Source organism: Coccinella septempunctata, chromosome 7 (assembly GCF_907165205.1).
Source record: "Coccinella septempunctata chromosome 7, icCocSept1.1, whole genome shotgun sequence".
Classification (NCBI taxonomy): domain Eukaryota; kingdom Metazoa; phylum Arthropoda; class Insecta; order Coleoptera; family Coccinellidae; genus Coccinella; species Coccinella septempunctata.
Genome location: NC_058195.1, coordinates 12,663,585 through 12,688,716, shown reverse-complemented (window position 1 = coordinate 12,688,716; position 25,132 = coordinate 12,663,585). Strand labels below are relative to the sequence as shown.

General features: G+C 37.1%; 1 protein-coding gene across 8 annotated transcripts in view; it reads left to right on the top strand.

Moving 5' to 3' along the window:
* LOC123316995 (protein Gawky) overlaps positions 1 to 25,132 on the top strand; it is a 43,765-nt gene that overhangs the window by 8,506 nt on the left and 10,127 nt on the right. The window contains exons 1-18 of one of the 8 annotated variants that reach the window (XM_044903328.1): positions 3,010 to 3,210; positions 4,249 to 4,909; positions 7,198 to 7,320; positions 7,380 to 7,630; positions 7,689 to 8,021; positions 10,303 to 10,362; positions 10,549 to 10,756; positions 13,111 to 13,314; positions 15,371 to 15,648; positions 17,646 to 17,831; positions 18,454 to 18,705; positions 18,769 to 18,969; positions 19,028 to 19,183; positions 21,324 to 21,457; positions 21,556 to 21,736; positions 21,796 to 22,001; positions 24,507 to 24,750; positions 24,904 to 25,023. In XM_044903328.1, coding sequence (XP_044759263.1) covers positions 4,282 to 4,909; positions 7,198 to 7,320; positions 7,380 to 7,630; positions 7,689 to 8,021; positions 10,303 to 10,362; positions 10,549 to 10,756; positions 13,111 to 13,314; positions 15,371 to 15,648; positions 17,646 to 17,831; positions 18,454 to 18,705; positions 18,769 to 18,969; positions 19,028 to 19,183; positions 21,324 to 21,457; positions 21,556 to 21,736; positions 21,796 to 22,001; positions 24,507 to 24,750; positions 24,904 to 25,023 — 3,765 coding nt within the window. In that variant the 5' untranslated portion in view covers positions 3,010 to 3,210; positions 4,249 to 4,281. Of the gene's footprint in view, positions 1 to 3,008; positions 3,211 to 3,236; positions 3,372 to 4,248; positions 4,910 to 7,197; positions 7,321 to 7,379; positions 7,631 to 7,688; positions 8,022 to 10,302; positions 10,363 to 10,548; positions 10,757 to 13,110; positions 13,315 to 15,343; positions 15,649 to 17,645; positions 17,832 to 18,453; positions 18,706 to 18,768; positions 18,970 to 19,027; positions 19,184 to 21,323; positions 21,458 to 21,555; positions 21,737 to 21,795; positions 22,002 to 24,506; positions 24,751 to 24,903; positions 25,024 to 25,132 lie in introns of those variants that run through there. The other 7 variants (XM_044903324.1, XM_044903330.1, XM_044903327.1 and 4 more) reach the window with 7 other exon arrangements.

Genomic DNA, 25,132 nt, shown 5'->3' with positions numbered 1-25,132 from the left:
TAGCTTCCAGAATGCCCGTGATGCCGAATTGATACGGTTGTGTATTTCCGTGTCTAGGTTAGCCCTAGTATTTATGAAGATTCCCAAGTATTTGAACTGCTCGACCTGTTCTACAGTTTCATTCTCCAGGCTGATATCTGTTTGAAGGCTTTCTGGCGGACTTACCAGGATTTTGGTTTTGTCGATATGGAGTCTAAGGCCTAAAGCTTTGTATATATGTTTATAGGTGTCCAACATTATCTGCAGATCCTCTGAGCTGCTAGCGATAAGTGCGCAGTCGTCAGCATAATGAAGTTCCGTGATAAACTTTGTACAGCTTTTTGCTCTGAGGCGCTTCCAGGTTAAATAGGCCTCCATCAAATCTGAATCCTATTCCAACACCTCTTACAGGCATACTCATGTCAGCAATTATCGAGACAGCTATGGCGAAAATATTGAATCTAATGGCACTTACACGCAGCCTTGTTTTATTCCAGAGTTGGTTAAGAAATGGTCGGTTGTAGAGCCATTATGCTGTATTCTAGCGATGTCGTTGGTATGGAGGTTTTTACACCTAACCTAACGGCACTTACACGCAGCCTTGTTTTATTCCAGAGTTGGTTAAAAAACGGTCGGTTGTAGAGCCATTATGCTGTATTCTAGCGATGTCGTTGGTATGGAGGCTTTTACACACTGCTAAGAATTTTTCGGGTCCAATGATTTTCCGATTCACCGAGTCGATGTAGGCTGTATAGATCCTTGATTCTTGTTCACGGGCCTTCTCTTCCAGCTGTCGCAGTGTAAAAATTAGGTCCACCATACCTCAATTTGGTCGAAAGCTGAGGTAGACAGGGACAAATGAGGAATATCATAAATTTTCAGAGCTTCATCCACTCAAAAATAAGAAATTTGGCCCAATAGCAGCTTGAAACGAAGAAATAATATTGTCAACGACTTGCTCTATGTAAATTAGCGCATTTATGGTAGAACCAAGCACTGTACATCTAATACCTCCCTAAACAGTTACAGTACCACCTCTGAACGGTTGAACTTCCTGAACCGATCTGCTACTTCTGGGCACCAGAAGATGGGTCCATACCCGAACACCGTCCATATCTCTACTCATCTGTGAACAATACAGACCCCCATTGATAGTCCCAATTAACGTGCTCATCGGCCCATTCCAATCGAAGTAACATGATTTTAAATTATTAGAATCCTTCTCAAAAGTTGTCCAGGACGTAGATTAACGTCTCGAAGTCTTCTAGTGTTTAAATCGAAACCAAAACACCGTAAGCGTGGAAAAGCCCCTGTTTCATTATTCGACAAGTACTCAAAGGCTCTCCTCAGGTTGACACACTCAGAAACCGATCTTGTAAAGGAATGGTAGGTCTTGGGCGTCCACTGACTTTGCTAACTTCTTTATGTTCTCATTCTCATTAGTCTAAAGTAAATTAAGCTATTCACTGTTTTTTTTTTTTTTCATATTATCTCTACCAAACTCAGCATGCACGAATTCGAAATAGAAAGGTCTCAAAATCTGCAAAAATATTCAGGATGACTCATTCATACTAAGTTGAAGGTATTTCCGGTTAAACCGCTTGTACAATTATAACAAAAAATTTGTATCAGATGCTTTAATTGTGATTGTATTTACCTGCAAAATTTTATACATATCGTCCTTTTTGTTTTGAAGATATTCACCTGTTTCCATATTTTATGGTTCCATATATTTATATTTGTTTTCAATAAACTTGCTCCTAGTGGTGGATATGATATGGTCGATATGGATAAGCTGAAATGATTTTTCGATTTTTTTTTCGTATTTATTTTACTCGCAAATCGTCCTGTTCCTGACGTTTCCTGATAAATATCTACAATATGAGGTAATACTGTGTTTTACCCCATTTCATGCGATATTCTAAAATAATTTGATGACTATTGAGAGATGAACATCAGGAGTTGACCTCATGGGAAGTTGAAATTTTGTGTTCTTTCATCATTTTATGAGTTGGTATTGTAAGATTTGCCTGTATTATTTCCTAAAATCGGCCAGAGACCGATGGTGGCTAGTTTGCTTGTGCTCTATTATGAGGTAGTTTCTTTTTACCTGCAATCTTCTATTGGAAAGGCGACATAAAAGCGAGTTCTATGAATTCGTATATGTACAAAGGTGTGTATTTGGGACTGGAATGCTTGCAACTTCCATATGCTCTAGTTGTTGGACGAATTCATATACAGTGTGTCACAACGAAAATAGCGTTTTTTGTTGAAAAAAGTGTAATTTTAGGAAACCTTCGGGCAAGTCAGTTCCTTTGTTTGGGACTAAATTTACTTCAGTCAGTGGCGGCAGGATAATCGATGCATATTATGAAATGAAAGAAAAATATGGTACGCCACTGTTCACACTCCTAAAAAAAGTGCTCAGCAATAATTTGACAAATTACTGAAAGTTCTTTGGAACGATGTGTAATAATAATTAAATCTTTAATAATTGACATAATACGAATATAATAATTGTTGATTATAATACTATAATTGATCTAGTAATTAGAAATTGCCATATTGAATTGAGCCACGTGACCGGCTCTTTTTCTGTGGTGTAGCTGAATTCATTTGGGGATTCTCGAATTCTTATTATTGTTACTTATTATTTAACCATTCAGATGAAAAAATTACATCGAGCATTAGTACGACATTTCAAGATTATTCAAACTTATTCTGTGAGAATTTTGCGTCATTTCAATCTAGTTATCCAATCAGGTTTTCGGTAATTATGCTGCAGTTGTAGACTCATCCTTTTTATATCAGTCATCTTTCGAACCTAATGATACCTGAACAATTAGTCAAATATCCTTATCTCCTTGTGACATTCTCGAAAGGGGCAATTAATGTAGATTTTCGCATTTCATAATACGAATCTTCCACCTTTTATTAGCCGGCGTACAACGACGAGCTCTAAACTTATTTCCCCCCGGTTGGCAATCTTTCGAAATCGCGCGATCGGTACCGATCATTGTCGAATCTGGTTTACGAACAGTTTCATCGTTCCGCAAGCGAGCAAGACAGTCAAGTTAACCCTGCCACGTAAATGCGGATCAATAAACAAATCGTAGGTGCCCGCAAAGACAAATATATAACCATTTAACGCCAAATTGTCGAACTTATTGTGATATTAAGTATTCTGTTTCGTTTGTGTGATAATTCATCCAATTTTTACCTGTGAAAATAGTAAGTGCGCATTCAATAATGACTTGTGTGTTTCTATGCTCCCCCCTATTCACAATAATTAACTCCTGTCGTCCATATTTGTAGTCTGGTAAAAGTGTATTTTCATAAAATTTCAGTGTGTTCTCCTCGAAAATAATAATGTCCGCCTGTAATTTGATATGGTTAGTCCATTTGATGTTATTTTTCGATGTATATCTATGCAACCAGTTTTCTAAATTTAGTTTCTGCCTACTCGATCCACTAGACAATATACAGTTAGTCCATATTGCGATTCTATTTTATGTAATCGCTAGTGTTTTGACTTGTATTCAGGATCCGTTTCATTGTAAATAGCATGAGATTCCGGGAATTCGTATTATTCGATTTAGTTTAACAGTCTAGGAAAACAGAAGTTGATAAAAGCATCGCCCAATAAGCTTCAAGTCCAGTCCCTCTGACTAGAGAACTCGATGTTTACTTTCTTGTGCTCATTTATTTCTTTTCTTCCAAGAAACTGTTGTAAATTAGAATTCATTGTTGAGATTGACTAATTTCAATCACTATCGAAAAAGTAATCTGTGGATTACTCTAAAGTGACCTAATAAATATTTAACCATACAATTCCGATCAGAATAACCTGGGCGTCCCTGAAAGGTTAAAAGTTTCTGTTCTATTGTGCATGTGTTGGTTGGAACCTCGAATATGTAATTTCGTCTGTGTGAATTTTTCTAAGCCCATATGTTTATTGTTTCGTTTTATCAAAGAGGCTTTTTAGTATTGGTGACTATCCATTATGCCCTACTAATAGTAATTATTTATAGGTTAGGATTTTTCGAAATCTTCTATGAATTTATGTATGGTTATTCACTGAACGCTTTATTAAAATACCCGAAATATATTAACGCAAAAACAATTTTTTTGTTATTCTCATGAAAATAAGCTAGATTTTTGATAAATTGAGTGGTTAACTATTGGAGATAATCACTTTTTCAAATTTTTTTTCTGGTGTTTTTTCATATACGATCCTCCCTTATTCTATCAATTTGTTTTTGTTTTTAGATCTCTGGCTGGCCAGACTGATATGGAGCACTAATGACAATGCGCGCCCCCGCCCTTTCCGAGCCGAAATCTACATTTCCTACCTACAAAGTGCCTCAATTGTCAGCCATGAGGGGCCGCGCACCCCCAGTACAAGTCGCTCGGGCAGCTTGGGGGGTACGAGCCAACCCTCCAAGCCCACCCTTTGTCGCCTATCCGTTAGGTGACCTATCTGTGATACCTGGCTCAAGTTGCTGCCCCTCTGTAGGCTGCAACTCTAATATAAGGATGCAATCTGTGACCGAAAACTGTCTTCTGAATTCTGTTACCGTACCAAAAATACAACGTATTGACCTAAAATTGGTCGCCCACAATAATAGCTCTAAGTTAGATGATAAGTTTGGTGCTTTCGGACAAGACATTCCCAACCAAAAGTCTGATGACCTCGAAGTTTTTGACCTCTATAACCTAATGAAAGACCTCAATGAGAGCTGCGATAACAACGACAACTCTTGCAATGCATTACCTGATGATCTACAGCGTTCCGACGCTTTATTTCACCGCACAAATGATTTTGGATCATTGATCTACTCCAGCCCCCTACGGCTAAGAGGAGGGGGAGAAAGCTCTGGTACTTCAAGCTGGGGATCTGCTAATACTCAGCCGGCTGGTAATAATAACGGTAAGAATTCCATTTATGTTGCCTTTTTTTAATGAAGAAAGTCATACCTTCATCGTTACATTAGATGTCCCATAGGCCAGGACTAGAATTTGCTCAAATGCAGACTGTCGATCAGAATCATGATACTAGTGAACCATTAAATCGAAGTGTTTATGGCACTCCCACCACAAATACTACCAGTATCAAAAAAATATGAAATTAGATGAAAACCCGAAAATCATGAGATCACAACTCTGTGGTTTAAACCATAGATATTTGACATAGACTTATCATTCCTGGAGTGACAGCCATCTGTGCTCTATGACAAAACTCTGATTCTTGTATCAAGTATTTGAGAGTTATTCGGTTGCTTAACTTGTTTCAAAAATGTTGACATCGAAGCACGCCTCGAAATTCCAAATGCAGGTTATTTTCTAATTTCTGTAGCTTCGATCATAGAAATAAGAGAAATATAACTCAGATTATCCGAAGAAATATCAGATTCAGGATTAATAATTGATGAGCATTCAGAATTATAATAATTTATTTCCTAATTTGTTCAATTAAAACAAACGGAACAAAATTCAATAAATATCTTTGGCCAGTGCAGACTTATATACTCCTACATATCTGGAATAGATATATGGGTCAGTGTTATTCCCAATACCAATTTGAACTCTTACTGAATGGAATATTACCAGCATAAACTTGTTTTTTCGCAGCCACCTTCGATGTCCTTAATTCCTGAAGCGATTATGTAATGCATTCAATTGAATCATTTTTAGTTGGGTTGTTTATGCATAATGATCTGTCATGCATAGGGAATGAAATGAAGAAGCACAATTGAGATTTTCTTAAAGTAAAAAATTAGAATTCTGAACTTTTTGTTTAACATATTCATGTTACGGAATCGATAATCCCAATACCTTAACTGTGCTGATTTCAGGGAGGTGGTAAAAAATGTTTCCATCTTATATTTCAAAGATTCTCTAATGGAAATGAATCATTATTATCAATAATTTCCAGGAAAAAGAATTTTTATATTATGCCATTAAAGATTGATTGAAAGAGCAACAACTTATTATTGACCTGAAGATTTCCCTCCAGTCATGTTATTTAAAGAAAATTGTCCTCATACTCATAAGTGTTATCAAGCATTTACGTTAATTATTGAAACTTCGATTCAGTCACCGTTTTGCTCTAAATATTTGTCAGGATTCATTCAAATGATGTTTATAGTGCATTTGAGTAGAAAGAAAGAATCATGAAATTATCAGAGCTTGGAAACTACTATGATGCACCGCGGTAGTAATTACTCGAGATATAATAAACTTCATGAATTATGAAGCATTCAAGAATTTCTGAAGGTGCTTTAGAATTGGAGGCTTCCAAAATAAAATTGCAGTTGGAAAGTTGATAACGTGTTGGTTATTTCCATCTTTTCTTGCAGCATAACCACAAGTTTTCAGACAGATAAAATGTTGTGTGAAATTTGTGGGTGGAACCAACATTTTCTCAACAATAGATATCTCATTCTTATAGATATCGACAAGTAATACTCGAAAAAATTCAGATCTTGAATATATTTACTTCGGAAGAAATTAACAAATCAAATTAACACATTGTGTTGAAAAGTAAGAAATTCCAAAGTACTCGAAAGATCATCGACTATAGTCTTGCTCCAAACAAAAACAAACAGCTCGGGTGTAACGCGAATAAATCGCCCATAACGACAGGTGCATTGAATAGTAAGAACGCCGTCGCTGTAACTGATCTTTTCAATAAAAATCTGAATATTTGGCACCGTCTATCACCTTAAAGGAGATCCCAAATAAACTCCTACGTACAAACGGACGGTGAAAAAACGCGCGCTGTAAAGTGCATGCAAATCACCGTGCTGCTTTTTATTGTGACCTTTTCGTTGAGAAAATTGGAAAGGCAAGACATATTTCGTTGAAATTTTAGATATGTTGAAAACCTTTCATTATTCTAAACAAAAACAATTCAATATATTACTTTTGGGTCATTGTTTTTAAAATTGTTTGGATTTATGGCAATTTCTCTCATAATCAGACATTGTTTCGTTGCCATTTCCTTATCTTTAATTTCTTCCATAGATAATGCAAAAGAAGTGCATATTTAAACTGTTCGCACAAAAAAATTGGTCATGATAGCAATAATACATTTTTGGCCTAGTAAGATATTAATAAAAATTGGAGAAGTGATGGCTTATCACTAAAACTATGAAAATCTTCATTATCATGCTTGTTCATAACGACTTGAATAATATCGAAAAAAAATTGATGCAGCTAACAATTCGAGTGGCTGGGGTACAGCCAATCCTGCAAACCAAAACAACGCGGGCACTCAACAATGGAACACGAATTCCAATCGGCCACCGGCCTCCAATCAGGGACCTACATCACAAGACGGTAAAACCATCGAGCCCGCGATTGAAATCGCCAATCTGAACCGATTTTTCCCATTTTAGCTAACAAGACCAACTCCAATATTACTGCTGGCGGGCCACAGCCTCCTACGTCTCAGTCAAACAATACCGGATGGGGACAACCCGGGTCCAAGTCTCAAAACGCAAACAATTTGCCGACTGCTAGCGTTGCGAACAATCCGTCTCAACACAACAGCAACCCTATGGCTACCACGAACTCGACAACAAAGCAGCAGTTGGAGCAGCTCAGCAACATGCGGGAGGCTATCTTCAGTCAAGATGGCTGGGGCGGGGTAAGTCTCTTCATAAGCTCCCCGGACTGTATTATAAGCTTTCCTCCTCTTCCCTCAGCAACACGTGAACCAAGACACAAACTGGGACATCCCCGGAAGCCCCGAACCACCCAACAAGATAGACGGTTCGGGCAACTTGCCATGGAAACCATCGGTTAACAACGGCACAGAATTGTGGGAGGCTAATCTTCGCAACGGTGGACAGCCTCCGCCGCAACCGCAGCAGAAGGCTCCTTGGGGCCATACCCCATCGACCAATATCGGCGGTACCTGGGGTGAGGACGATGAGACTGACAGCTCCAACGTTTGGACGGGAGTGCCATCTACCCAACAGCAATGGGGAGGGAACAACTCCGCCAATGGGGCTGCTATGTGGGGCGGGCCCAAGAAGGTAATTTTTACTTATTTGTCACTGAGATTTTATGATTCCTCAAGTTATTGACGGCGATCTGAAGAAAACAGGATTCTAGAGACTAAAGGTGGTTTGTGTTTTGATCATTCACTGATCGATTTGAACAAGAAGCTCTTTGAGAGGTTTCCTAGATATATCTGAATTGAGATTTTCTGAATTTTTTCCCGTAGTTGAATTGTTAGTGGAGAAGGGTGTCCAGTTTTCATCACTGGATTTTGTAACATATTCATTGAGCAAAAATAAAAAATAAACCATGTATCAGAATACCTGTAGAACGTGGGCGCAAAAAGTTAATTTTAAATTTCGGTTCTTCTGAAAACTTCAAAATTCAGCTTGTACGATTAACTTGGATTTTTTTTTTATATTTTCTGGACGCTAAATCATTTATGGATTTGAATGCGATGTTAGAATAAATTATAAAAATAAATCATGTATGAATCTAAAGGTAGTTTTATACTCTTTCGAAGCAATTTTATTCAAAATGCTTAACTATATTCAAATCATCCGCGTCTGTTTTTGAGCAGTGTATACTAAATATCCAAGTAGATTTTTCTAATTTCGATTTTCAATTTCCTCTAATTTTCACTAGCATCAGTGTCTAGCTTCAAACTCCACTCACCTAAAGATGATACTGTTATATCGAAACACGTGAAGAGGTTAAATAACTCATTCTGATGAAAATTGGGTAATTGAAGTTTTTAGTTGGGGAACCGACGATGCTAAATCGGGATTTACTCGTGGAGACCTAGTGGATTTTGAAGATTAGATGGAAAAAAAGGTTCTATGAAGTATGCACTTTCAGCGGTGGGGAAGGCGTCTGCAGGTTCTCAAAGATTAAAAAAAAATCGTCAGGTGTACATTGTCGGGTGTGTCAGAAAGATACTGTATATGCCCTACGTGTCCTGATAATAAATTCACGTTAATCTGATAGTTTGCGTGGTAGGGCTGGCCGTACGGAAGAGTTGAAAATGGTAAAAAAAAAATTTCGAGCGTGTCAGATTTTTAGAGGATATGTTAATTGGACCCAAAGGAAGCTTCTTTTCAAGGGACTGACTGACAATTTGGACGTGACGCAATGTCACAGCGGTCCTTCGAAAATGCAAGAAATCGTTACTTGTACATATACTCGAGCGTGTCAGATTTTCATACAGATGGTTAATCTCGGTGTTGCAGAGGTGTTGACCCATTAATCTGACACTAATCGGGGGAGGTTTTCTCAGTCTGACAGTTTTGAAGATGATAACAAGGCATTTTTTTTAAATATCCGACTTCCTGTACCTGTAATCATTTCTGTGTTCATTATGAAAGGGTAGATAATAAAATTCTATACAACTTTTGTCTGAAGCAATTTTGCCTACCCTTAACCGTTATCGAGCTAGAGGGTGATAAGGGCAAGGAGCTTAGCCACACATGCAAAAAGCCAAGATCAATGTAGAAACCCAGTCTAATTTCTACATTCATCGCCATATATCTCGAAAACGTTCAGAACGTAGAAAGAATTGCTTCGGGCCCAATTTTTACAACTTTTATAATGAATGCGAAAACAATTTAAATCCCAGGAGAGGAGATAATTCAAAAAAACTGATTTTTGTGACCTTTATGACCAAGTTTTATTGTTTCGGCTTGCTGAAACTATCAGATTATATTTTTTCTGTTATTCTTGAATCATTAGCTTCAATAAAAAAAGGCACCGCGCTGGAGAATGTACACGTGACTTTTTTTGCAAGTTTGGCGCCCTCCCACACATTTTCGTCACGCTCAAATTGTCAGATTAAGAGAATATATACTTTTCAACATGTTTTTTTACTATTCTGTCAGGCTGTCCCAGACAATTCACCCTATATACAGGTCTAATTTTTGGTAGAGGTACTCTACAGGGTCCAAGGTATCTCCCCTTGTATTAATCTGACAAGCTAGAGTAAATCCCGAATTTCCCTCTTGGGCTCCCCAACTATTTTGGGCCTGTATTAAATGTCCTTATTAACAATTTTCATCTAAAGTCTTATCTGGTGGTGGAATATCAATTCAGAAATAATTTATTTGGAAAATAGCTTGCCCTGAACGCCTTAAAAGGTAGAAGGTAACCTGAACAGATAGATATTAACCTAGAAACACTTGAACTTGACGTCTGTATTAATGATTGCATTAACTGGCACATTCACGGTACCTGATTACTTGAGGAATTATTTGATCTGAGCGAAAATTCGACTTTCTTTCGACTTTGAAAACTGAAAATTAATTGAAGTTCTCTCCCCAACAGCAAACAATAAACGATCGCCAAACGACCATTTTCAAGAAAAGGATCGATACGAATTCAACGGTGAAAAGATTTTTTTTTTCTCTATAATACAATAGATAAGATTCAGAAATAATTCTGAAATGTATACCGCGTAATTTGAGGAGAAATGAGAGATTGCTTTTTTTTCAATATCGATTTCATTGAATCGTCACTTATAAACATGAACTCCTTTCTTCTCAAATTTTAAAGAAATTATTTCTCTTGAAGGAAAACGAATGGGGTACCGTTGGGAATGCTACCGGCGGCTGGGGTGCTGATCCGAGAGCTCCTGACCCTCGTTCTACAGGTCTGGATCCAAGGGATATGCGGCCGGATCTCAGAGATATACGAACAAGCGCCAACGATTCCATGAGGATCGTAGATCCAAGGGAACAGCTTAGGATTCCGGGAAATGACATGAGAGGAGATCCTAGAGGTGAGTTTCACGTTTTTTTTGCGTCGGTAATATTTTCCGTTTGTTTTTTCCAAATTCTTGTATGTACTGTTTGAGATGAACTCATTTGTGGGTAAGAAAATGAATTCTCTGATGCAGAGAATTTGTTGGGACGATATTTCGGAATGAAATACGAAAGAAATTGGTTAAGTGGCACGAAAATGATAGTTTTATCGGTTATTTAACAAGTGTTGTTTTTTCTGACAAAGAATTTTCCACTTGGGTATCAATTCATGAATACATGAACAGTTGAGTAAATTTTGTATTTGCGTTTTATATTTTTCGATATTTTTGGGTAAATCTCATCCTTGCTCTTATAAGGGAACAAAAATGTATCAATTTTAAATGAATTACCAATTTTCATCCTGATTTCTCAAAGTGGGACTTGTCTGCACTGAACAACTGGAAGAAAATTTACTCTTTACCCTCTTTTAAATCTAGAATACTAACATTATGAAGCAAAATGATTTGTTTATTTGTAATGGATAAACGTTGAGAATATTGAACCAAATTCAAGAATTCTTTCACCTTCAGGAAGCTTCATTTTTCAGGATTACCAAATCTCTCAGTTTTTGCCCTAAGTTTGTCGGTTCATAGATAAATTTAGAAAGAAAAAATATGTCTAGTCATCACTACCCAATTCTGTAGTAAAAGAACATAAACATGCCTATGATGAAGAAATCCTCGTATAAAATTAGGTGAGAAGTTAAAACTAGAGTATATCAGTACTCTTGAAGTCCTCAGTTGTCCTAGTTTCAACTTCTCGCATCATATACGGGGTGTCCGCGCCATGGGGCAGCGGTCGTTTACTCTAATTATATTCACTCTAAGAGTTTAACATAAAACATTCCTCTTTTTAAGTAGAGCATCTCCTAAAATCATTTAGAACTAGACAAAGTGTTTCGTTTCTTCTGCATAGCTATCAACTTCGTTATTTTAAATGGAACACCCTATATATTTTTACTTTTTTTAATTCCTTGTTAAATTTGATATCACAACTATGCCTGAATTCTCAACGGTTTTCGAGAAATTCGACTTTTTATTGATATTTTGACAGTTCGAGGTACTTACTTAAAGGACTATAGCTCCGTCCCTATTCTATGTAATTGATTCAAATTTGGATTGCGTCTAGTCAATAAATGAAATACTAAACATTTTCTTTGTAAATGTCCATATTATATACAGGGTCCACGAAAACGTAGATCCATTATCAAAAGAGAAATTCATCAAAATCTTCATATTTTTAAATGGCAACCCATATTTTTTTTTTGTTCATTATTCAAAACAACTAAAAGCAAACAAAAAATGTTTAAATAATGAACAGAAAAGAAATATGGGTTGCCATTTAAAAAAACGAAGATTTTGATGAATTTCTGTTTTGCTAATGGATCTACGTTTTCGTGGACTCTGTATATAATATGCTTATTTACAAAGAAAGTTTTTAGTGTATCATTCCTTGACTAGACACAGTCCAAATTTGAATCAATTACATAGAATAGAAACGGGGCTATAGTCCTTTATGTAAGTACCTCAAACTGTCTAAATATTGATAAAAAGTCAAATTTCTCGAAAACCATTGATAATTCAGGCATAGTTGTTTTATCAAACTCATATTCAAATTTAACAAAAATTCAAAAATGTAAAAATATATAGGCTGTTCTATTTGAAATAACGAAGTTGATAGCTGTGCAGAAGAAACGAAACAATTTGTTTAGTTCCAAATAATTTTAGGAGATGCTCTACTTAAAAAGAGGAAAGTTTTATTTGAAACTCTTTTTTGTAAAGTTAATAGAATTAGAGTAATCGACCGCTGCCCATGCCGCGGACACCCTGTACCTAATATTATACGACGATATCCAGCGAAATTGCTATTTTCACCAACGAGATCTTCTGGACCAATCTTCTCTCGAACTGTGTGTGCTCTTGTGGGATGTGATTTGAAGAGTAAAACTTCTTCCAGTTGTTGGGTATAAAACAAAATCGGTTTCGAAAAAACATATTTAGAATGTTTGTTAAATTTTCTCCTATATTGGAATCTCAAGTGACTCATTTTTTATCGAAAAAAGGACATAACGAAATTATCGTTTTATAAATTTTTATAGATGAAATGGTTGTTATTCCTTGCTATAAATTTACTTTGTTACAATAAACAGGTTGTAAACAGAGGGCTTATCTCAAATGGTAAATACACTTTGATTTACGATTGTTGATAAATTTCAAATTCACAACATTCCTAATCGGAATTGCACGGATCCATCAATTACACAATTGCGTGAATTCTTCAAATACATCGAGCATTTACTCGTTTTCGTTAAACGTTGAATCGTTTCGATCAGGAATCACTGGTCGATTGAACGGTGCCGGCACTGAGGCCTTTTGGAATCAGGCTGCACCTCATTCGGGTGCTCAGCACATGCATCACCAGAACAAAATTGGACCAGGGTCGACAGCTGGATGGGAAGAGCCTTCGCCGCCATCCCAAAGGCGTAACATGCCCAACTACGATGATGGCACATCTCTGTGGGGCAACCCGCAGCAAGGTATGTCCCCACTTGTGCATTGCTTTGCGTCGACGCATGTGAAATCGACAAGAAGTTGATTTTTCGCCTTTGCGATCATTTCGAATTAGTTTTGTCAGTCCTGCTATTTCCATCTCACGCTATATTCGTATTCACTGAAGAATATTCTTCAAAATTAGTGTACAGGATGTTTTCAAAGGTGGGTCTTTTTTTTGACAGAAGGTAGAAGTCATCAAAATAAGTCGTTTAACCAAAAATTTTCTATATAAAATATCCGAGATGACTGAGATATTCGGCTAACAAACGGTCTAGGGTCGTATTAGGATCTACATTGCGCAAAAAAATTAAAACACATTCTGAAAATCTCAATTTTAATGAAAGTTAACTCAACATTGACTTTATAACTTATTTTTTATGTTCTCTCGGGAAGGTTTCGAACGAAACTAGACACATTAAATGGAAGAAAAATTCAGGATTTCACCTAATCTTATGTGAAAGAAGAGAAATGAACAATTTTCAAAATACTGAAATGCTCATAAGATATTTAATACTTGGTATTTCCACCCCTTGCGTAAATTACAGCTCGGCAACGACGGTTCATACTCAAAATGAGTGATCTGAAAATGTTCTGATCGAATCCTTCCCAGATTTCTCCGAGTTGGGTTCCTAAGTCATTAAGAGTAGCTGGATGATTTTCTTAACTTCTCAGTCTTCTATTGAGGTTGTCCCAAACCTGCTCAATCGGATTGAGATCTGGACTTCTTGCTTGACATTCCATTCGAGAGACTTCAACCTCTTCAAGGTACTCCTGAACGATGCGCGCACAATAGGGTCTGGTATTATCGTCCATAAAAATGAAATTTTCTCCAATGTATGGGGCAAATGGCACTACATGCTCTTCAAGAATGTTCCTTATATATGTACTTATCAGCATTCATAGCTCCATTATCAACGACCACTAAGTCTGTGCGAGCAGTCAAAGATATTCCATCCCATACCATAATCGATCCTCCCCCGAAACCAGTAGTATTCAGGAAATTGCACTGAGCATATCTTTCATGTGGACGTCTGTATACAAGGGAACGTCGATCACAATGGTAGAGGCAGAATCTAGACTCATCTGTGAAGAGAACTCTTTTCCAATCGGCCTCTTCCCAATGGATATGCTCTCTCGCAAAATCCAAACGCGCCCTTCGATGGGCTGGCGTAAGAGCTGGGCCTCTTGCCGCGACACGTGGCCTTAAATCATATTCTCTGAGGCGATTTCTTATTGTCTGAGTGCTAATTTGCACCTCATGAGTTTGCTCAATTGAATTTGAAGGAGGCGAGCGGTTGCAAACCGTTGTCTCAACGAAGAAACTCTCAAGTAACGTTCTTGAATGGCAGTTGTTACCCGTGGTCTACCCTGTCCTGGTCTTCGGACATTCACATACCTGTCTCCCTGAATCGCTGCAACATTCTGGACACACTTGTATGGGAAACTACAAACCTTTCTGCAATTCTTGTGTATGTCCACCCTTCTTCTCGCAACACTACCGCTTGGGCATATTCCTCTTCAAACGAAAGAAAAACTATTGATCGCCAGAATTGATCGAGAACAACTGATTTTAGAATGGAGCCAATACATTCAAAATCTGATATCATCTTTTTTACATCTGTATTGAAGAAAACCGTTGAAAGTGGATAACATATGCATGCATAATTCTGATGAAAATAATTATCATTGAGAACACCCCCAGTTGTAGAATAAATTTGAGATTTCCATAATGTGCGTTAATTTTTTTGCGCAGTGTATTTCAGTAATCATTTTCAATTTTTCTTTCAACTTTGTCATTTTGATAGGTTTGTATAGGTGATTTTTCGTGAAACACTTCATTTTGATCAGTTCTACCTTCTGTTTTAAAAAAATGACTCACCTTTATATACACCCTGTGTTGTTGAGATAGGCCATGCCGCGAACATAAACCTTTTTTTCTCAGAAACGCCGCCTGATTCGAGATCTTGCATTGTGCCCTAACGTGAAATCGTCAAGGTTTTATAAAATTTTTAGGTTCTCATTGGAAAGATATGCCAACAGGCGCTGCTATGGGTCGCGGAGGCGTGACCGGACCACCCGGCATGGCGCAGCCTAGGATCTCGCTACCGATGAGGAACGGCGGCTCTTGGGACGATGGTAGTAAATGGGACGATCATCCCAAGTGGCAGAAGCCTAAGATGCCGGTCGGTGCCGGTCCCCTGTGGGACAACGAACCGGATTGGGGTCACAAGATCGGCGGGCCTAACCAGCAGCAGTTCACCAAGGAAATGGTTTGGAATTCCAAGCAATTTCGTTGCCTGGTGGACATGGGCTTTAAGGTAAGTCGATTTTTTGTATATCCTACATACACTGATATGCACGGTGCAAGATTTAAACGCCATGTTCATCCTGAATTGTAACGGTATTATTATTATTATTATTAATAAACAAAAAGAGTAGGAGTTTTCACCCATAAACTCAAAATTACAAAGTGAAAAAAAAACACTCGAATGCAATGGGTACAAAGAAATGAAAAAAAAATAGTTCTGAGAGAATCCAGTAAATAGCGCTACAAAAGCAAAACTAAATAATACGAGGATGTATTGATATCTAGTTAGCCTAGACCAGTTCCATGCATAAAAAATTATTGTGTTACCATAGCAACGAACAATAACTCATTAGAAGTGTCAGTGTGAAGTTTGAGGACAAAAAAGTAAACCAGAGTTACGCAATAAATTAAAAGAGAGAAGATGTCCACCGAAATTGTGAAAATCGAAAAATTGGAGTATCGAGCCATCATCAAGTACCTATATTTGAAAGGGTTAAGAGGTAGGCAGATTAACGAAGATATGCTTAATACCCTTGGTGATCAATGTCATTCGTATGCGACCGTGAAGAATTGGACTGCAAGCTTCAAAAGAGGTAAATTTTCCATTGAAGATGATGACCGATCGGGAAGGCCAGTTCCTGTGTCAGTCCCCGAAAATATCAATGCAGTTCATGACATGATTTTATCAGACTGTAAAATTGGGCTAAAACGGATATCTGAAGTACTGAATATTTCATACGAACGCGTTCGTCATATAGTTCACGTCAATTTGGACAAGAGCAAAATTGCTGCAAAATGGATCCCCAAATGTTTGAATGTTGACCAAAAGCGTGCAAGGGTAGAAGCATCGTGTTCGATCTGTGCTCGATTTGAAAACGATGTAGACTTCTTAAATCGAATTGTTACTATGAATGAGACTTGGGTACATTCCTACGATCCAGAAACAAAGCAACAATCGATGGAATGGCGATACTCGGGTTCTCCAAGAGCTAAGAAGTTTCGTGTCCAAAAATCTGCTAGAAAAGTTCTTGCTTCAGTTTTTTGGAATTGCCATGGAGTAATCATGATTGATTTTTTGGATAAGGGTAGAACAATAACCGGAGATAACTATTCGACATTACTGACCACTCTGCGGAAAAAAAAATTAAAGAGAAAAGTCGCGGAAAGCTATCCAAAGGGGTTTTGTTTTTGCAGAACAACGCCCCTGCACACAAATCTCATGTTGCCATGCAAAAAATTCGTGATTTGGGCACTAGAACAACCACCTTATTTACCAGATTTCGCTCCATCCGACTATCATCTCTTTCCTCAACTGAAAAAAGTTCAAAGTTTAAAAGGTCGTAAATTTTCTTCTAACAAGGAGGTAATAAAAGCTGTGGAGGTCTGGTTTGCAGAGCAAAAAGAAACATTTTTTAAAGGTCTAGAGACGTTGCAGTGTCGTTGTAATAAATGTATCCAATTAAGAGGAGAATATGTTGAGTAATATAATATTTTGACATTGAAATTTTGTTTGGTTCTACAGTAGGCTAACCCCGGGTTTCATAAAGCTTGATCGCGGAATAAACTCTTGATTGACAAATAGACGTCAAATTGGTTTCAATCGATAATTCAGTCATGATCATTCAGAATATCATTCTCGCATCAAATTATGATTTTTAGACGTCCATTCAATTATTCTCAATTGCTTATTCTGCAATATATTCAGAAATAAAAAAGTTTCTGTGATTTCGTTTCACATATCGAGTAACTGTCAAATCGTTGATCGGACAATCAAAGTTTTATGAAACCCGCTGTGAGAATTTTTTTTTCAATATATCCTCGTAATCCCTTTTGGTTTGGAATAATTTGGAAGTAATGAATATTTATTCGGCGAAGTTCTCTGAAATGATTCCTTCTGTAAAACATAAAATAGTGATAAATTATTATCGTTTCCCAATCAGTTTCGCGATTTGAATCGAAAGCGAGCAAGCACGAGTTTTAGTCATTCTATTTTTTTAACATTTGTAGAAGGAGGACGTTGAAAACGCTTTAAGACTTCGTGATATGAACTTCGACGAAGCTCTAGATTTTTTGAGCCCTCTACGTAAACAGGAGGCTTGGCGACGGGCCGATGATGACCATTTCGATCATCAGCAATTCCCAGGCCAGGGCAGATTCACGTCAGGACCACCAGGACAAATGTCCTTTCCTCCTGTAAGTGGTGTCTGGTTTTATAATACCTATGCAACATTTTCACGACTGAAATATGTATATGTATCCAATCTTTGTGTTTTATGTATTGGCTGACCGACAAATAGGAAATTGCTAAATGATTCGTAACCAGTTTACTTGAAAAAAAATTAGGCCACCTTTATTTCATGTAAAACAATTTATCAGAACCGATTTTCTGTCTCGAAATGATAAAAATAATCGTTATTCTACAAATATCCAGCTGGTGATATGCATCCAAATTCATTTGAGTTACTGCCTCACCTTCACTTTTCTTCAAGACGCAATAAATTCAACATACCTCAAAGTTATACCTTATTCGATAACCTAAAAACAATTTGAGATAATGAAAATGTGTGTTGATGAAAATTCTCCGCTTCAATACCATGCATAGTTTCCAAATTCTGAAATTTGTCACATGATTCAACAATCATAATTGTCTGTTTATTCAGCGTTTTTTGAAACATCATACTCTTACAAAATACTGACATAATTTCTGTTCCAAAGAATAAGACATTTGAGATTATCTCCGATTATAGCAGATTTATACAATTTTCAAGTAATGTTCCATCGATTAAATATTCCGTTTTTCTTGTGTGATTTTCAGGGGAACAATTCTTCGAATATGCTCAACAACATGAACACTTCGGGCGGTGCGAACAATAGCTTAATTAACAATATATCACCTGCTGTAGTACAAAAAATGCTTACGCAAGGCGCCGGCGGTCAGGTGTTCGCTGGTGGTAACGGATCTGGGAGAGGAAACATACCGCACCAACAACAACCGTCTACCCAGCAACTACGAATGCTGGTACAGCAGATTCAGATGGCCGTACAGGCTGGATACCTCAACCACCAGGTCAGTCTTCGTCTCTACCGCCAATCGTTACTCCTAACTTGACAGAAAACGTCTTCTTTTCAGATCTTGAACCAACCTCTCGCACCTCAAACGTTGGTTTTGTTGAATCAGTTATTGCAGCAAATCAAGGCCCTTCAGCAGTTGTCCAATCAGCAACAGCTCGCCACGCAATCCTGCATGAACGGAAAACAGAGCAACAACGCCACCATTTTGCAATGCTCTGTGCTTATCACGAAGACGAAGCAACAGATCTCGAACTTACAGGTGATTTGATATGGGAATCCCTGAATCGTACGGTTCTAATCGAAATCGAATTTTCCAGAACCAGATAGCTGCGCAACAGGCCATTTATGTTAAGCAGCAACATCAGAGTTTGACCGGAGGGCCCAACGATTTCTTGAAGAACACCTCGATGCACGATTCTATCAATTCTATCCAAACCAATTTCGCTGACCTTGGAATAAAGGATCCGCAACTCGTAAGTATCTAAAAAAATGAGTAACTCAGGAGCTTATTGGTTCTTGTTATGCCCCCTTAGGTATTGAATTTTTTCTCTCGAAAAAAATTGTCACAGCCATCGGGCTCATTTTCGGTAGGATTACTCGCATTCGTTGTGTTCAGAAGAAGCCTATCGGTTGTGGTGAAAATCGGAACGGTTTTAGACTTATTCGAATTTTTAAAGAAAATGGGGAATTCTCCTCAATTTGGGTTATCATAGCTATGCAAGTTTAAAATGAATAATTATGAGTTTCATTCATGAATTCTTCAAATGCACCGCGGAAACTATTCAAAATCCTTCTTCAAATATGAGGTTTTAAAATTTAAATCGCTTCGTTTCTAGTTTACGATTTGGCAACTGCGCCTACTAGAAAATAAAAACTGAAAATTTCTTCAGAAAATGTTCAAATAGGTAGTAATCTTCCATGCATGCGCCACCTATACTCCATTCACTTTTATTTTAGCACTCGGTTGGCCATGGAAATTTGACACATTTCACTCTGTATAGTACGAAAATGTGGAATTATGAAGCTTGTCGAAACATTTTTGGGTTTTAAATCAACGCTATGTTTCCCGTTTTACGTAAACGTTTCTGTTAATAAGTATTTTATCACAATGTCGAATTTCTTCGGAAAATATATGACGAACATAATTGAAGTTTATACAAACTGATTGAAGGCATACCAAATCAAGTTTTTTTCCATGGAAAATACAAGAGATCAGTGTAATATCATAATATGCACTAGCTTGAGGAGAGCTAATGTTCGTTATCTTCTTTGTCTAAAGTTTGAATACGTTTCATCAGTTGTAGATTTCAAAAATATTAACCCGAAGATGAAATGCATATGATGCAGTGGTTTGGAATGGGTATCTCCCGAAGGAATTAACAGATGATTACAAGAATGTTAAATTCTTCAACAAAAATTATCTGGCATCAATATAAGTAAAAGGAATTAAAGGAAGTTTCAAGTCCAGATGAACTTCACCTTTGAACAAACATTTCACATGAATAAATAATTAACAGGACAACTGGCGCGTATTTGTGGCTGTTCATCTTAATACATTGATATAATAATAATAATTAGGATTTATTGGTACCTTTAAGACATTCACAATGTATAGGACAGGTCAAATGAAAGATAGAAAAATCAATTTTCGGGAACTTATTCTATGATGACATTCATCGAAAATCCTGTAGTAAACTTTTAGCATTAATTCACTCTCAAACATATAATTCTCAAATGCCACCACTTTTTTTGGGTCTCCCAATAGAAAGAAATTCTTTGTCATCCTCTTCATTCACAATCTTTCTGATTGTGGAAATATTCAGCCGAAAGATAAGTCGTTTAGGTTCAGATGAAACATTATATAAATTCTTTTACATTGAATATGTTCGCTACCATTGGACGTATTGTGGGTTTTAGAATAGGTTTGTTCGTAGAGTGGTTCACAACCGTTGTGAACTACAGTTCACAACGCCAGAACAAGCGCAAATGGATTTTCGCTACCCTAAAATGGAATTGCGCTTGCTCCGTACAGTTCACAACCGTTGCAAACTACTTTAAGAACAACAACATAACTCTATTTGAATGAGCGGACCTGAATTCTAAATAGCACTTCCTGTCTCTTTTTTCAATCACTTTCGGCATTTTCGTAATAAAAATTGATATTAGTTGTGGCAACGGCGTTATGACGAGTGCCAACCTTATTCCATTCTAGTTACAAAAACTTGAGAAAATTATTTCATGGCCAACCGAATGCTAAAATGAATGTGAATGGAGTAAATAGATGTGAAATTTTACTCGGAGGTACACATTCGAAGCGTGACTAAGCGTATCCATTTAGGTCAGAATCGATCCAGTAGTTTTAAGAGTTTTTCGAAATTTACCGGAGTCTCGTGTGTCTTTTTAGGATTTTTTTGGTCGTCAGATGTAAAGTTAATTCAGGAGTTCTTCGGCGACAAACTCGAAATTTCTTCAAAAGATGATCAAATAGGTGATAATCTTCAATGCACCACCTAGTGGCAATTTTTGTAACGTCGTTTGTTTATATTGAGAAATTGTGTTTTTTTATGCGACTTATTTCAACAATACAATTGCTGAACTGAGACTTTTTTACAGTCGCAACAGCAATCAAGACTGAACCAGTGGATTAAACCAGAAAAAGAAGAAGGGGGAGAATTTAGTCGCGCCCCCGGATCTTCATTGGCCACTTCTCCAAACATGAATCCCTTGGGACTCACCCAACCCGATGGGTAAGTCTTTTTATTTTATTTTTTATAGAAAAAAAAAACTAAAGCCAAAGGTAAGGGCGGCCCAGTGCGAATCACATTTATGATTGGGGAAATTTCAGTGCCAGAATATTGAATGAATATTCTTCCAGACCTTGGTCCAGCGGACGATCCGGCGACACCGGATGGCCGGACCCGACCGTCGGTGACGTTTCCAACGATAAAGAGCCGCAATGGCCCACGACTGCCCAGCCTTCCTTAACTGATCTTGTACCTGAATTCGAGCCCGGAAAGCCCTGGAAGGTGAGTGTTTTTTTAACACTATTTCAGGAGCGAGATTTCATCTAATTTTATTTTCGAAGGGCACACAAATCAAATCAATCGAAGATGACCCCAGTATTACTCCTGGATCGGTGGTGCGTTCGCCGTTGTCGATAGCTACAATCAAGGACAATGAATTGTTCAGTATGAATCCCAGCAAGAGTCCGCCAACCGGCGACATTGGAACGTTGAGCTCTTCTACGTGGAGTTTCAATCCTCCATCATCAACTACCAGTGCGTTTACTAGGTGAGTGTTTATTTTTACGAAGTTGCTGTTATTTCTTGGCCTATCGCCCATTTTTGGATGCGAAAAATCATCAGCTCGTCGACAATTTGATATTTTCGGAAAATGCGTATAAAAAAAACTATGAATTCCATAAAAATCGATGTAAAAACACCATTCTTTGCTATTGATGAGTTTAATCAATAATGCTCACCCTTATCTTTGATCGATGCTAAGCTCACTGTTGTCCACCTGACGATATCCTGTTCAGCTGAATGATGGATTTATCTAGAGATCACATCTTGATAAACGTTTGAGATAAATGTATGATTTTGTTCATTTGATTCCAGAAGAGTATTTTTAGCCTTCTTCAGTTTTTCGGATCACTCCATAGGAGATCCGAAATATACTGTAATTTTTCGAAAAAGACCTTGAAGACAATAACGTCCAGTTTCATAAACAAATTTGAAGTCTATTCAAGCTTAAAGCTTTCTTTGGTGTAGGGTTGCTTTAAAATTAAAGGGACGATTATGTAACTGGACGCTATTGATATTTTCAAAGGTCGAAAAGTATCTTTCAGACCACCTATTCGTATAGAGTGATCTGAAAAACTTAATAAGACTCCCAAGTCTATTTTTTCAGATGGCATGCCCTTAACTATTTTTTCTGTTGGGTATCCTAGTGGTTACTCTTCATTTTCATGAAAGCATTTCAGACCTGAAATAAATAGTTTTTAAAATTCATTTTGGGCCTAAAATGTTTCCATAAAAATGATGATCGTCCTCTACAATATCCAACAGACAAAAAAAGTTCAGGGCATGTCACTTGAAAAAATGGAGTTGTTGATATTTCTCAAAGATCATTTTCGAAAAATTGCTTTGGTGTCTACAGATCAAAGTCGGAAAACCTCCGACGTCATTTGTTAGAACTTAGGTAACAAATTGGGGAGGATTTCTTTTCGATAACTTGAAAGCATGGAAAAAAAGATGTCTAGCAGTTATTGATAGACGTGAAGGCCTTAGTTCGTCATTTGTATTGAGGGGTAATAGAACTATGAATTTTTTAAATGTTCATAATTTCGGTTTTAGGTGATTTATACCCTTCTAAATATTGTATTTTTGATACTGTACAGGATGGGCAAAATTCGTTGTCTACTGAGGGGATCTCGAGAACTATGTGTCATCCGTTTTCTTCTGAAAACGGATGACACATTCTCTAGCTCTTTTTTCATGACTAATCCTAATCTGAAATCAGAATCGGCCTATCATTTTTAGATTTCGAGGTACAAGCAAAAGTTGAGATTTTGACGATTCCGAAAAGCTCTCATAACTTTTTTGTCTTTGATGATACAGATCTGAAACTTGAACCTTTTTAGACACTTTCATATGTAGAATCTACTGACAAAAGATTCTTTTCCAATTCAAAAATAACAAATTCAACAAAAGTTTGCATTAAAAAAAATGAAAGTTCACCTAATGATTCAAAATGAAAAAATATTTTGAGCTCGTCAGTGAATTCTACGTAAAAAGTGCCTGTAGAAGATTCAAGTTTCAGATTTGTAACTTCAGGGACAAAAAAGTTATGAGAACTTTACGAAATTGTCAAACTCAAAAACGGAGTATCGTAGGAGGCTGCGGTTTTCACCATTCTTTGTTTCTCCGAAAATGAGCTCGGATATGTGTCATCCGTTTTCATCTAGCTGCTATGGTTCTCGAGATCCTCTCAGTAGACAACGAATTTTGCCCACCCTGTAAATACATAATTTGTTTGAAATATTATTATTATTATAACCTATAAAACTATACGTACATTATATTCCAAAAATGAATTGGGTTTTTCCATCGCGAAAATTATATAGGGTGACTCTTTGATTTTACAAATATTTCAATAGTAGATTCTTGAGGTCAAAAGAAACACCTTTTTCCTTTACCATTTTCTCCGAATCGGCTCGGTTTAAAAGATACCGGCTCTTGAAAAATCATAAAAAAAATTATTTTTAGTTCTAGCTCACAAACGGTTTTGTAGAATGAATTTTAAATTTCAGAATTTAGTTTTTCATTCATTCAATGAATCTTTTTCTGACACGTCTTCCAGTTTTCTCATTATGACCATTACGTACCATAAAAATACCAAATATTCAAAAAACCCAATTCTTGAAACTAAGTTGGACGCTATCTTATGAATATTTAAACATATTGTAAAATAAAAGTATTCCTCCTATTTTCTCGCATAATGCGCCGTTTTCGAGTGATTTGATATTGAAAAATTAAAAAGTATCTGTGAAATTTAAAAAATTGGGTACTTTGACTGAATACAACTCTGTTTGAAAGATTCACACATGTGCAGTGAAGGGAGTTTTGTTTCTCCAGGGGTGGCATAGCTCATTATGAAAGCTTGAAAGGGTCAGTACCGAATGGGAGATGATGGTATACGATAAAAGTGTTTCTTTTGACCTGAAAAACTACTATTGAAATATTCGAACGAGTCAAAGACGTGTAAAATTCTAACTTGCTTCCTTTTTCTTTCCAGTCCGCAGAGCAAGATAGGAAACAAAGGACTGGAGAACACCACAACTGCCGTCACATCAGAATTGTGGGGTGCTCCTAAATCAAGAGGACCACCTCCTGGTCTCTCCACTAAATCAGGATCTTTAGTGAACGGATGGTCTAACACCATTGGCAGTTCGGCCCCTTGGGGCACGAACCAGCAGAGATCATCCAATTGGATGGCCGCCACCTCCCAGTGGCTCCTACTACGCAATCTCACTGCCCAGGTTTGAACCTCACTTATTCAGGACATCTCTTTAGTAGTTTTCCTCGTTTCGAAAAAAACTTCTAATAATAGATGTGAAATCTAAAATAATCAATTCTTTTTTTTATCTGAAAATCGGACGGTTTTTAATATATTGTCATTCCATTTATTGCAGATTGACGGCTCTACATTGCGGACCTTGTGTATGCAACATGGGCCCTTATTGAGTTTCCACTTGCATTTACATCAAGGTTTTGCGCTTGCCAAATACTCATCTCGTGAAGAAGCGACTAAAGTAAGTATTCACAAAATTATTAGTAGATTTTTCAAAACATCAAGATTAAAGAAAAAAGTTTTCAATCTAAATCAATGACTCCCCGAGTCTCAAACAATTTTTTTTCAAT